This window comes from Lipotes vexillifer, unplaced genomic scaffold (assembly GCF_000442215.2).
Source record: "Lipotes vexillifer unplaced genomic scaffold, Lipotes_vexillifer_v1.1 scaffold1479, whole genome shotgun sequence".
NCBI lineage: Eukaryota > Metazoa > Chordata > Mammalia > Artiodactyla > Lipotidae > Lipotes > Lipotes vexillifer.
This window is the reverse complement of record NW_006772458.1, coordinates 79,784-92,209: the sequence shown is the minus strand read 5'-3', so window position 1 is coordinate 92,209 and position 12,426 is coordinate 79,784. Positions and strand designations below refer to the sequence as shown.

General features: G+C 35.5%; 1 protein-coding gene across 1 annotated transcript in view; it reads left to right on the top strand.

The window, feature by feature from the left end:
- LOC103082261 (leucine-rich repeat-containing protein 37A3-like) overlaps window positions 1-12,426 on the top strand; it is a 57,664-nt gene that overhangs the window by 5,245 nt on the left and 39,993 nt on the right. Inside the window, 3 exon segments of the mRNA XM_082931367.1 lie at window positions 5,164-5,235; window positions 8,511-8,582; window positions 9,213-9,293. Of these exon segments, the coding sequence (XP_082787493.1) occupies window positions 5,164-5,235; window positions 8,511-8,582; window positions 9,213-9,293 (225 nt within the window).

Here is a 12,426-nt window from a genome sequence, read left to right as displayed (position 1 = left end):
ACGGAAAAAAAAAAAAAAAATATATATATATATATATACATATATATATTTTTTAAAAAGCAAGTGTTTGGGAGGCGATACACTATAACATGAGTCTGGTAAGGTTTGAAGATTTCTAATTCAGCTTGAGGATTATACCTAATAAGCAGAGTTTCCTAACTTGAGGTCAGTGGTTTCCCAAAGCAGTATTTCTTAACCTCACTCCTACTCCCCCGTTTGTACCTCTTTGGCAGGCTGAAGAAACTTCTGTTCTTGGGATAAGGTTTTAAAATGTATAATAAGTCAAAATATATAGAAAAACAAAGGAAACCAACTATATTGAAATAGTTTTCAGAATATTTTTAAAAGTAGTGAAACAGTAGTATATATGCTGCTCTTAACATATTAAATAACAAGATATAGTGGTAGATTTAATAACTATTATAACTCCAGTGTAGTGGTGAGAATAAATGATATTTCGAGGTATCTGCAGGATATACATGATATGAAATGACCTGTGATTTCAATTGGGGACCAAATTAATTATACTACTGATCGACTGTGGTTTTTTGCCTACATTCATAATGGAAGGAAGTGCTGATTTTAGTTAGAGATTTGTGAAAACTGAGATGTAATTTTATTTCCTATTCAAGTTTGGCTCTCTGGATTCAGTCCTCTTTATTCACAGACCTCTGCCCTAAAAGGATGATCCACAAGTCGAAATTGCATGCACGCTTTTGCGTGTGTTCATGAAAGTGCATGTTTTTAGGGAAAAGAACCATTGCTTTTATGAAATTATCAAAGGATTCTTGTCTCAAAAGATTGAGTCACAAATGTAGGGGAGAAAAAAACATTTCTTTTCCTGTAATTATCCTCATGAGTGACGATAAATGGATAATTTTTTAAAATAAAAGTATCTGATAGTTGATAACTTGTCACTTTCTGAATTCATTCAATAATTATTTTTTGAGTCTAGTATATGCCAGGAACTGTTTTACAGGCTAGGGTTACAGGCCCAGGAATGAAAGATCCCAAGTATCCCAGTTCTCAGGGGGTTTACAAATATATAGAAATAAGTATATAAGTGTAATAAATAGAAAGATACAATTTCAAGCATTGCTAAGTACTTTGTAGAGAAAGAAAGCAGAGGAAGGAGAGTTAAATCAGTTCCAGAAAGGCCTATTGTTTGCATTATATATATAGTTAAATCAATCAAACAAGCAAATCCTGAGCCCTCTCAATTTCCTAGAACTTACAGAGGTGGAGAGAAGGATAATTGTCAATAATACAGAATCAAGAATGAATGTGAAATTCAGAAGATTGCCTTAGACCAGAACCCTGGTCAGAAGTTAGACATGGATCTTTCTTAAATGTTCCTTCATGCCTGGTTTTGATATTTTCATGGTGTGAGAAAGTTATAGATCTGGCTTTAACTTTATTTCCCCATAGTTTTAAAATTTTTTCTTCAGTCAGAATGAATACTTGGAGTTCTACAGATTAATGGATTTTATTTCAGTTATTGCTTATTTGAAACTCCTTTTTAGGTAATTTGTTGGTGACTGATTCATTCTTAGTCTAAACTTTACTTCTAAGCTGAATTTACCATTGTTATTTTTAAAATATCTACTATCCTGTCATCCAAACAACTTCACAGAAAGAAACCCCATTAATTTGAAATACATACTCTTTGGTTACCCCTGTCTACCATGATATTCAAACTCAAACCAGTCTGATATGGGCATCAGCCAATCAGAGAAGACAGTGCCATAAAGAGTTGAGGATCAGCCCCATCTATTTGCTGTACTTACTGAATCCTTGTCAACGTTCAAAGTTATAATTAGTATATATGAGTTCCACTTTTGTGTAGCTTTTTTTCATACACCATCATTTCGGTGACGTTTGTATATCATTTATGGTGTATACGTACAGTTTTATTATGCGATATGGGAAGGTAGAGTTTTTTCCTACCTTTGAAGGTATGAAAAGGGTTACCACACATGTCGTTGGACATATTGATTTGGTTTTTTTCTTTTTGGATCATTTACATGGAAATATGAAACAAGTACTTAGAGGTGAGAAAACAATCAATCTTAGCACCATCTGTTGACCATTCCCCATAAGATGTATTCTGACAATTGCTGCGATTCCTTCTAACATGATGAAATTCAATTTGAGGTCAGGGTCTTTGAATCATGCTCAGGGCTCCAAAAGTTCTTTGTGGGAATTAAAGTCTTTTGTGTTTTTGTTTTAGTGATCTTTTAAAAAAGTGTGTGACTATATTCTCTATAGTATGAACCACCTTAATAACTGAGTTGCAGAGTTTCCAGGTAGTAATATTTTAGTTCTCATAAGCTATGAGTAAAGAATTAATTTATGAGCTGGAATTAAGCTATGAGATGGAATTAATATAAATACGTGACCAAGAGACACTGTGAGAGAAAAGCAGAAGGTTTTACATGCAGAACTCGGTGGAAATAGTTTCACAAGGCAACATAGCCTGTGCTCAGATCCCCAAGCCTCCTGAAGGATGTACCACTGTTAATATCACCTGCAAGGAAGGGGATTCTTCCAGGCAAGAAGAACCTACCTGTGACATCTTATAGAGTTTCTTCTGTACTAGCTCTCTCTACCACTCCCTCACTCCACTCTTGGGAGACTGGCTATGTGCCTTCCTGCTTATCAGATATAAGAAACAGGTGCAAAACACGACCCCCACCTCCCTGCAGCATGTTCCTAGTCTTTATTGTGAGACCAGCGGAAGCAAAGGTCATAACATTCCTCGGGGAAACCCAGGCGTCGGACTTGACTGTGAATCCTTCCTGCTCCCTTCATTCTGCATTCTGGAGAAGTCACTGGCTAGATCTCTCATTTTCCTAATTTATTCTATAACTGTCATTTCTGCTGCCCATATGCTGAGTTTTTTTTATTATCACTAACACATTTTGTTCGTATATTCTTGAGTTGATTAATGGATGTACTATCTGCTTACATTTGTCTGAGGGTAATAATTGTGCTATCCTAAGGTCGTCTTGTGCTTTGTTAACTCTGATTCGTTGGCTATAAGCTCTTATGTTTGTTTTTGTTTTCTGTCCTTAATGGAGTAGTCTTTCTCTCATTGTTTGGTCATTCCTGAGTGTAATTCATCTTTTTAGTTGAGATTCTACTGCATTTGTTTCCCAGCTTTAGCGGAGAATTGAAATGAGTTTTGGGAGCTTATTACTCCCAATGGGTTCCCCTGAAAATAAGGCAGAGGTGGAAGGTGCCTTCTGGTGGCTAATCAGGGAGTGCATACATTTCTTCCAGGGTTCTGGGACCTTATCCCCTTTCTAACACCAATTGCTCCTGCCTAGAGGAAGACACATTTTGCTTCTTGGATCAAGGAGGGAAGCTGTGGGTTTGATGTGTGCTGTAGGCTGCTCTTACCACACTATTCCAACTGATCACCCTGTAGGCAGCTCCGGGACGATTCTGGTAGGGGAGAATTTGTGGAGCTGCTCCCAAACATTGAGCTAAGTTTATGATTTTTAAGTTATATCTTTTCTCTCATTCTTAGGGATTTTGATGGAAGTTGAAGGGGTGGAGACTTGACATGTTTCAATATACCAACTTAAAATAGCACAACTTCTTAGGAAACAATTTTGTATCCCTATTACATCCTAGACAAACTCAGGCAAATATGTATCAGGATACAAATACAAGAATGTTCAAAGCAGTATTGTTTTTAATAAATAAAAAATAGAAAAATCTAAGTATACACCAAGAGTTGAATGATTAAAGTGTGGTATAATCATACTTAGAAGTCATACACTTCATTAGAAACATAATTCAAGCCACATAAGTAATCTTAAATTTTCTGGTACCCCCTTAAAAATAAAAGTAAAATGAAAGAGATGAAATAAATTTAATATATTTTACTTAACCCTTATATCCCAAATATTATCACTTTAACATGTAATCATTATATACATTATTAATAAGATATTCTACTTTTTTTCATACTAAGTATTTAAAAATATCCAAAGTATTATCATATCTACATGTAATCAATATACAAATTAATGAGAGAATCTAGTTTATTTCCCATACTAACTCTTTGAAATCAAAATTTGGTTGCTAAACTTTATAACAAATACCTGATCGGTATTTAGATTTCATAAAATTTACAGTCGAAAAAGTAATGTCACATATGCAAATTGTTGCTAACATAAGCATTTTCCAATAATTACATTGTGTATCAACTTTTTAATTTTAAAATAATTGAAATTAATTAAATTAAAAATTCAACTCCTTAGTAATATTAGCCACTTTCAAATACTCAGAAGCCTCATGTAGTTGGACATACAACAGTACATACTACAGGCAAAAATAAAATAATTTTACAAAATAATATTGAATGAAAGAAGCAATGTGGAAAATAATACGTATATTATATTCCACTTATATAAAGTTCAAGAAGAAGCAAGACTAAACTGTGTTGTTTATGGCTGATAGAGAAAGGCAAAACTACGTTTAAAAAGCAAGCAAATTATTATTAAAGTCAGGATAGTGGTTACCTCTTGGAAGTCACAGAGAGGGTTGTGATTTGAAAAGGGCAGACGGGGGGCTACTGGGATGGTGGTAGGATTCTTTTTTGACATGAAAGGTGTTACGTGGGGATCTGTTTTGTAATTATTAAACAGTTGAATAGTTGTTCAATTGAACAGTTATGTATATTTTATGCACATTTTAGTTTGCAAAAAAACTTTAATTGGAGAAAAATTCAAATGGCTTAATTTACCCTGATACAGTTCTGTGTGGGACTTCCCAATAAGGTTTGGGGAAAGAGAGGAGGGAAGGGCAGCTCTGCAACGTTGGTGCCACCCAGAGCTGGGTTCTAACAGAGACTTCGTGACCTAGAGAGTAGACATTAACTATATGATTTGGTGGGAAGAGTGGGTGGAGTGTGTGTGTGTGTGAGCGCACGTGTGCACATGCGTGATGGAGAGAGATGGACAAAAAGGAGGATGTGAAAAGAAGGTTTAAAGGAAAACAGAGCAGAAATCACCATCCCTAAATTAAATAAGAATTAGGTTGTTTAGGTGGCACCATTACCCTGCTTTCCTCCACATATAGGAGTTAGTCCTATGTAGTATACAGTTGTAGTTATTTTGCATTTTGACCAGAAATAACCTTTTCATTTTTCAGAATTCTCATTGAAAATTATTTGACTGAATTACATAAGGACTCATTTGAAGGCTTGTTATCCCTCCGATATTTGTAAGTTAATCATATTTATTTATGAGTTCTTATCTATAAAGTAGATTATCTATAAAGTAATTAAGGTGTTCAAGTTAGAATATCTCTTCAATTTCTTATAGCAATAAAATTCTACAATTCTCTTAGTCTGTCTAGGGCCCCAGCCCATCACTAGCATTAAATATCTCCTATTCATTTTTAATTTTTTAATTATATAGACAAGGTATAGATAGAAAAATACACTTGAGTTGTAGAGGAAAAGTGGTAATGAGGTCTGAGCAATTATAGACTCCCATATGAACCTTGTTATATAAGTGTTCATATACTCTCCATCTGTATTTATATTTTGTCTATGACCTATGGATCAAATCTGGCCCACAGTCTGTATTTATACAACCCATAAGTTAAAAGTGATTTTTAAAGGGCTGTAAATGAGATAAAAAAGGAACGAAGAAAAATATGTGACAGAGACTCTATGTGGCCTGCAAAGCCTAAAATATTTACGTATCTGGATTTTACAGAAAAGGTTTGAAACAGTTGGTTTAGTGAAATGAGAGGAATTAAAGTTAACCTCAAATTGTCACCTAAAGGACAAGAAAATATAGAACACTTACATTAATATGAATGCCATTAACTTCTAACTTTGATAATTTAATCTAAATTAAATTAACATTTAAATATTAAAGCAGATGAATTATGTAAACAGTATTGTCAAGGGACTTCCCTGGTGGTCTAGTGGTTAAGACTTTGCCTTCCAATGCAGGGTGTGTGGGTTCAATCCCTGGTCAGGGAGCTAAGATCCCACATGCCTCATGGCCAAAAAACTAAAACATTAAAAAAAAAGAAGCAATATTGTAATAGATTCAATAAAGACATTAAAAATGGTCCACATGAAAAAAAATCTTAATAGAAAAATCAGTATTGTCAATACATTAAGTTACTAAAAGAACAAACTGTTGTTAAGGATTTCAGTGCAGGAATTGTGATACCAATATTAAGAAAGTTTAAGGTGATCGTTAAGTGGTATATTTAGAAATGTTTACCCTATATAAGCATATCAGAAATGCCCCTAACAAAAATCTCTCCAGCCTTTTATTTTCTGTTTTTTATTTTTGTCTGTTGTTTGTTTGTTTTGTTTTTTGGGCCACGACACATGACTTGTGGGATCTTAGTTCCCTGACCAGGGATTGAACCCAGGTCCCCAGCGGTTGGAAGGGCTGAGTCCTAACCCCTGGACTACCAAGGAATTCCCTCTCCAGCTTCTTTAACAAAGAGGAAATGCTTGCCTAGTATTTCTTTTTATTCAGGGATAAGGAGATAACTGTGTTTTTTGCTATAAAATCTCAGTTTTGGTCCTTTGTCCATGGCATCCAAAGCTGTGTATGTCATTAATCCTTATTAAGCCAATTAATGATCCTCTTTAGCAAATAGATCCTTCTTACAAATGTAAAAGTCTTATGGGAAGTGGGTATAAAGAGCCTCACATGACCCTAAAAATAGTTCTTTTAATTTTGAAGCCTTCCCAGCCTTAAGGGGCAATCACCTTTATATTAGTCTCTTCTCTGCCATCTGGACTCCAAACCTTACAAACAGAGTTTGCAGAAAAACAAATAAGATAATTGCTCAGTGGACTAGTCCCTACATTACTTCTACTATGAAATAATTTATAATCTGATTATTTCATGTTAGCATAAGTATTCTCACTCTTTACAAAAAATTGTCAATCAATAAAAAAGTAAAAAAAAATAAAAATGCTAATAAACACTATGCCTAGTGTTGTAAACACGAAGATGGGTAAGACAGGATTCCTTTTAGAAACTCATGATCTCACAGGGAAAATAAACACATAATAAGCTCAAACCATAATGACAAAGTGTTGTGGAGGCACCATTAAGTAACAAAAGTACGTGTCTTTTAAAACAGTCATTTCCTCCTTCTATCCACTCCCCAGCTATTTGTTGATTTTATAAATATTTGAGTTTTCTTGATGTCCACGCGTTGGCTTCAAACATGATAGATGATGCACATAAGCAGGATCTAGTCCATACTTTGAAGGAGTTTATGCTCAGAGGAAATGGGTTGCAAAAATAGCTATATTTAAAGAAAGAAATGAATATGGGCAATGAGAGCTATAAGTTGGTATTGGAGCACAAAAGAGGGGAAAAGGACTTCAAATTGGATCAGGGAAGATGTTACTAGAGCAATGCTGTTTTAATGGGACCTCAAAGGGCCATTGGGTATCAATGACAGACATCTTGGAAAGAATAAGCTTGCAAAAGGAAAGTGGGCGAAAGGCAAAACACAGGGAAAATACTCTGAGTACCTGTAGAATACAAGTGGGAAGAGTAGGAGATGAGAGCCAGATCATCTAGGGCTTTGGAGGCCAAGCCAAGGATAACATGCCAAGCTACCATGTTACCACAGCAGTGCTTTCAGACAAGCTTTAGCCTGCAACAGAACCAACCACTTGGAGGGCTTGTGAAAACACAAGCTCCACCCCCATAGTTACTGATTCAAGAAGTCCAGAGTAAGGCTGAGTATTTGTATCTTCAATAAGTTCAACAATGATGCTGGTATTTGAGAACCACTTCCGGAGAGTTAATCTGGTTATCGTGTGGAGGATGGCTTACAAAAGGAGAGGGTAGAGATGGAAACAACAGTCAGAAGACAGTTATACACATCCAGGTGAAATGAGAGACTAAGCTGGAATCAATGGAAATAAGATAGTCAGCTATAGTCAAGAGTATGTATTTTCAAATAAAAGTCTATAAGATAGAAAGTGTAATACTGAATTAAAGTTACATATTAATGAGAGGAGTAACTTCCTTTCAAGTTGTATGAAAGGGTATCTTTTATTTCTTCTCCTAATGAATTGGCCTAGAAAAACAGAACTATACTGGGAAGTGGGTAAATATAAGAATATTTCTTTTAATATTAGAAATTATAATGATATATAGAGATAAAAGCTTTGAGCTCATAATCTGGAATTTGATGAGATCACAGAAGGTGGAATCTAATCAATGCCTCTGCTCTCAGGAAAGATTAACTCCAAAATCTATCAAGGTCTATATATATATAGTTGTATATTTAATTTATGAAGATCCTCAAGGGGATACTCTTAAGAGAGGTGAAGGCAGGGTAAGGGGCTCTGGAAGGTTCAAATAATAATTCCTAATGTTTGGAGTTTAGACAAAAGCTTCCTGTTTATTATTATCATTCTAAACTCTACTAGTTATTTCTACTAATTAGATATTTAATAGCTAATTGAGGCAATATTTTCCTTTTACATTTCCTAGAGATTTATCCTGGAATAAAATACAGTCTATCAAAAGACATACATTTGAACCACAACCTTTTTTGCAGTTTATGTAAGTTACAAATATAACTTCATTATATTTGTAAGTTGTATAAAGCTTAATTTTTTATAAAATTAATTTGTTGCTCCTTTTGAAATATGATTAAAATTACTACTAAAATTTTGTTGCAAATCCTTTTTGTCTCCAGCAAAGATTACTGTGAGAATTATTATACAGATCAGAGTGAATCATTACAGAGCAAAGGTTCTCACCCAGGGTGATTTTGCACGCAGGTGACATTTGGTAGTGTCTGGAGATATTTTTGCTTGTCAGAACTGTATATGCTACTGACATCTAGTGGACAGAGGCCAGAGATGCTACTAAACATCCAACTGTGTACAGCAGAGCCTCCCGCAGCAAAGAATTATCCAGCCCCAAATGTCAATAGTGCTGCCTTTCTAGAGAAATAAAGATCACTTAACACAAGTATTTAATGAGCATTTACTATTTTGTATCTAATGCACCCGATATATACTCATGAAAGTATAAATCATAGTATCATCCACAGTGAGATTTCTTTAGTGTATGGAGGGAGTAGTGATCTTATGTTTCATCATATATAAATTAGAATTATTGCCAAGGGATAAATGTTCTGAAAGAGTATTTATTTTTCTTCTTCTTTTGCTTGTGTCTTTTTTGTAGAAATCTTGGTGGCAATTTACTGAGAGAACTGAGCTTTGGAACGTTTCAGGCCTGGCATGGAATGCAGTTTTTACACAAGTTTTAAGTGAAATAGAAGATGAATACATGTAAAAATCAGTGTGTAAAAACATCATGGCCTTATTGGGTAGCTGGGTGTAAGCTCAGTATGAATTCTGGAAAGTATGTCTTTTTTTTTTTTTAAACATCTTTATTGGGGTATAATTGCTTTACAATGGTGTGTTAGTTTCTGCTTTATAAAAAAGTGAATCAGTTATACATATACATATGTTCCCATAGCTCTTCCTTCTTGCGTCTCCCTACCTCCCACCCTCCCTATCCCACCCCTCCAGGCAGTCACAAATCACCGAGCTGATCTCCCTGTGCTATGCGGCTGCTTCCCACTAGCTATCTACCTTACGTTTGGTAGTGTATATATGTCCATGTCTCTCTCTCTCTTTGTCACAGCTCACACTTCCCCCTCCCCATATCGTCAAGTCCGTTCTCTAGTAGGTCTCTGTCTTTATTCCTGTCTTACCCCTAGGTTCTTCATGACATTTTTTCCCCTTAAATTCCATATATATGTGTTAGCATACGGTATTTGTCTTTCTGACTTACTTCACTCTGTATGGCAGACTCTAGGTCTATCCATCTCATTAAAAATAGCTCAATTTTGTCTCTTTTTATGGCTGAGTAATATTCAATTGTATATATGTGCCACATCTTCTTAATCCATTCATCTGATGATGGGAACTTAGGTTTTCTTCATCTCTAGGCTATTGTAAATAGAGCTGCAATGAATATTCTGGTACATTACTCTTTTTGAATTATGGTTTTCTCAGGGTATATGCCCAGTAGTGGGATTGCTGGGTCATGTGGTAGTTCTATTTGTAGTTTTTTAAGGAACCTCCATACTGTTCTCCATAGTGGCTGTACCAATTCACATTCCCACCAGCAGTGCAAGAGGCGGACTCTCAAGCACTGCGCCACCAGGGAAGCCCTGTTTGTAGACTTTTTGATGATGGCCCTGCTGACTGGTATGAGATGATATCTCATTGTAGTTTTGATTTGCATTTCTCTAATGATTAATGATGTTGACCATTCTTTCATGTGTTTGTTGGCAGTCTGTATATCTTCTTTGGAGAAATGTCTATTTAGGTCTTCCGCCCATTTTTGGATTGGGTTGTTTGTTGTTTTGTTATTGAGCTGCATGGGCTGCTTATAAATTTTGGAGATTAATCATTTGTCAGTTGCTTCATTTGCAAATATTTTCTCCCATTCTGAGGGTTGTCTTCTGGTCTTCTTTATGGTTTCCTTTGCTGTGCAAAAGTTTTGAAGTTTCATTAGGTCCCATTTGTTTATTTTTGTTTTTATTTCCATTTCTCTAGGAGGTGGGTCAAAAAGGACCTTGCTGTGATTTATGTCATAGAGTGTCCTGCCTATGTTTTCCTCTAAGAGTTTGAAAGTTTCTGGCCTTGCATTTAGGTCTTTAATCCATTTTGAGCTTATTTTTGTGTATGGTGTTAGGGAGTGATCTAATCTCATACTTTTACATGTACCTGTCCATTTTCCCCAGCACCACTTTTTGAAGAGGCTGTCCTTTCTCCACTGTATATTCTTGCCTCCTTTATCAAAGATAAGGTGACCATATGTGTGTGGGTTTATCTCTGGGCTTTCTATCCTGTTCCTTTGATCTATATTTCTGTTTTTGTGCCAGTACCATACTGTCTTGATTGCTGTAGCTTTGTAATACAGTCTGAAGTCAGGGAGCCTGATTCCTCCAGCTCCGTTTTTCGTTCTCAGCATTGCTTTGACTATTCGGGGTCTTTTTTGTTTCCATACAAATTTTGAAATTTTTGGTTCCAGTTCTGTGAAAAATGCCAGTGGTAGTTTGATAAGGATTGCATTGAATCTGTAGATTGCTTTGGGTAGTAGAGTCATTTTCACAATGTTGATTCTTCCAATCCAAGAACATGATATATCTTCCCATCTATTTGTATCATCTTTAATTTCTTTCATCAGTGTCATAATTTTCTGCATACAGGTCTTTTGTCTCCTTAGCTAGGTTTATTCCTAGATACTTTATTCTTTTTCTTGCAATTGTAAATGGGAGTGTTTTCTTGATTTCACTTTCACATTTTTCATCATTAGTGTATAGGAATGCCAGAGATTTCTGTGCATTAATCCTGCAACTTTACCAAATTCATTGATTAGCTCTAGCTCTTTTCAGGTAGCATCTTTAGGATCCTCTATGTATAGTATCATGTCATCTGAAAACAGTGACAACTTTACTTCTTCTTTTCCGATTTGGATTCTATTTATTTCCTTTTCTTCTCTGATTGCTGTGGCTAAAACTTCCAAAACTATGTTGCATAAGAGTGGTGAGAGTGGGTAACCTTGTCTTCTTCCTGATCTTAGTGGAAATGCTTTCAGTTTTTCACCATTGAGGGTGATGTTGGCTGTGGGTTTGTCATATATGGACTTTATTATGTTGAGGAACGTTCCCTCTATGCCTACTTTCTGCAGGCTTTTTATCATAAATAGGTGTTGAATTTTGTTGAAAGCTTTCTCTGCATCTATTGAGATGATCATATGGTTTTTCTCGTTTAATTTGTTGATATGGTCTATCACATTGATTGATTTGCGTATATTGAAGAATCCTTGCATTCCTGGAATAAATGTCTCTTGATCATGGTGAATAATCCTTTCAATGTGTTGTTGGATTCTGTATGCTAGTATTTTGTTGAGAATTTTTGCATCTATGTTCATCAGTGACATTGGCCTGTAGCTTTCTTTCTTTGTGACATCCTTGTCTGGTTTTGGTATCAAGTTGATGTTGGCTTCGTAGAATGAATTTGGGAGTGTTCCTCCCTCTGCTATATTTTGGAAGAATTTGAGAAGGATAGGTGTTAGCTCTTCTCTAAATGTTTCATAGAATTTGCCTGTGTGCCATCTGGTCCTGTGCTTTTGTTTGTTGGAAGATTTTTTTTTTAAACATCTTTATTGGGGTATAATTGTTTTACAATGGTGTGTTAGTTTCTGCTTTATAACAAAGTGAATCAGTTATACATATACATATGTTCCCATATATCTTCCCTCTTGCATCTCCCTCCCTCCCACCCTCCCTCTTGTTGGAAGACTGGTGGTCACAAAGCACCGAGCTGATCTCCCTGTGCTATGTGGATGCTTCCCACTAGCTATCTACCTTACGTTTGGT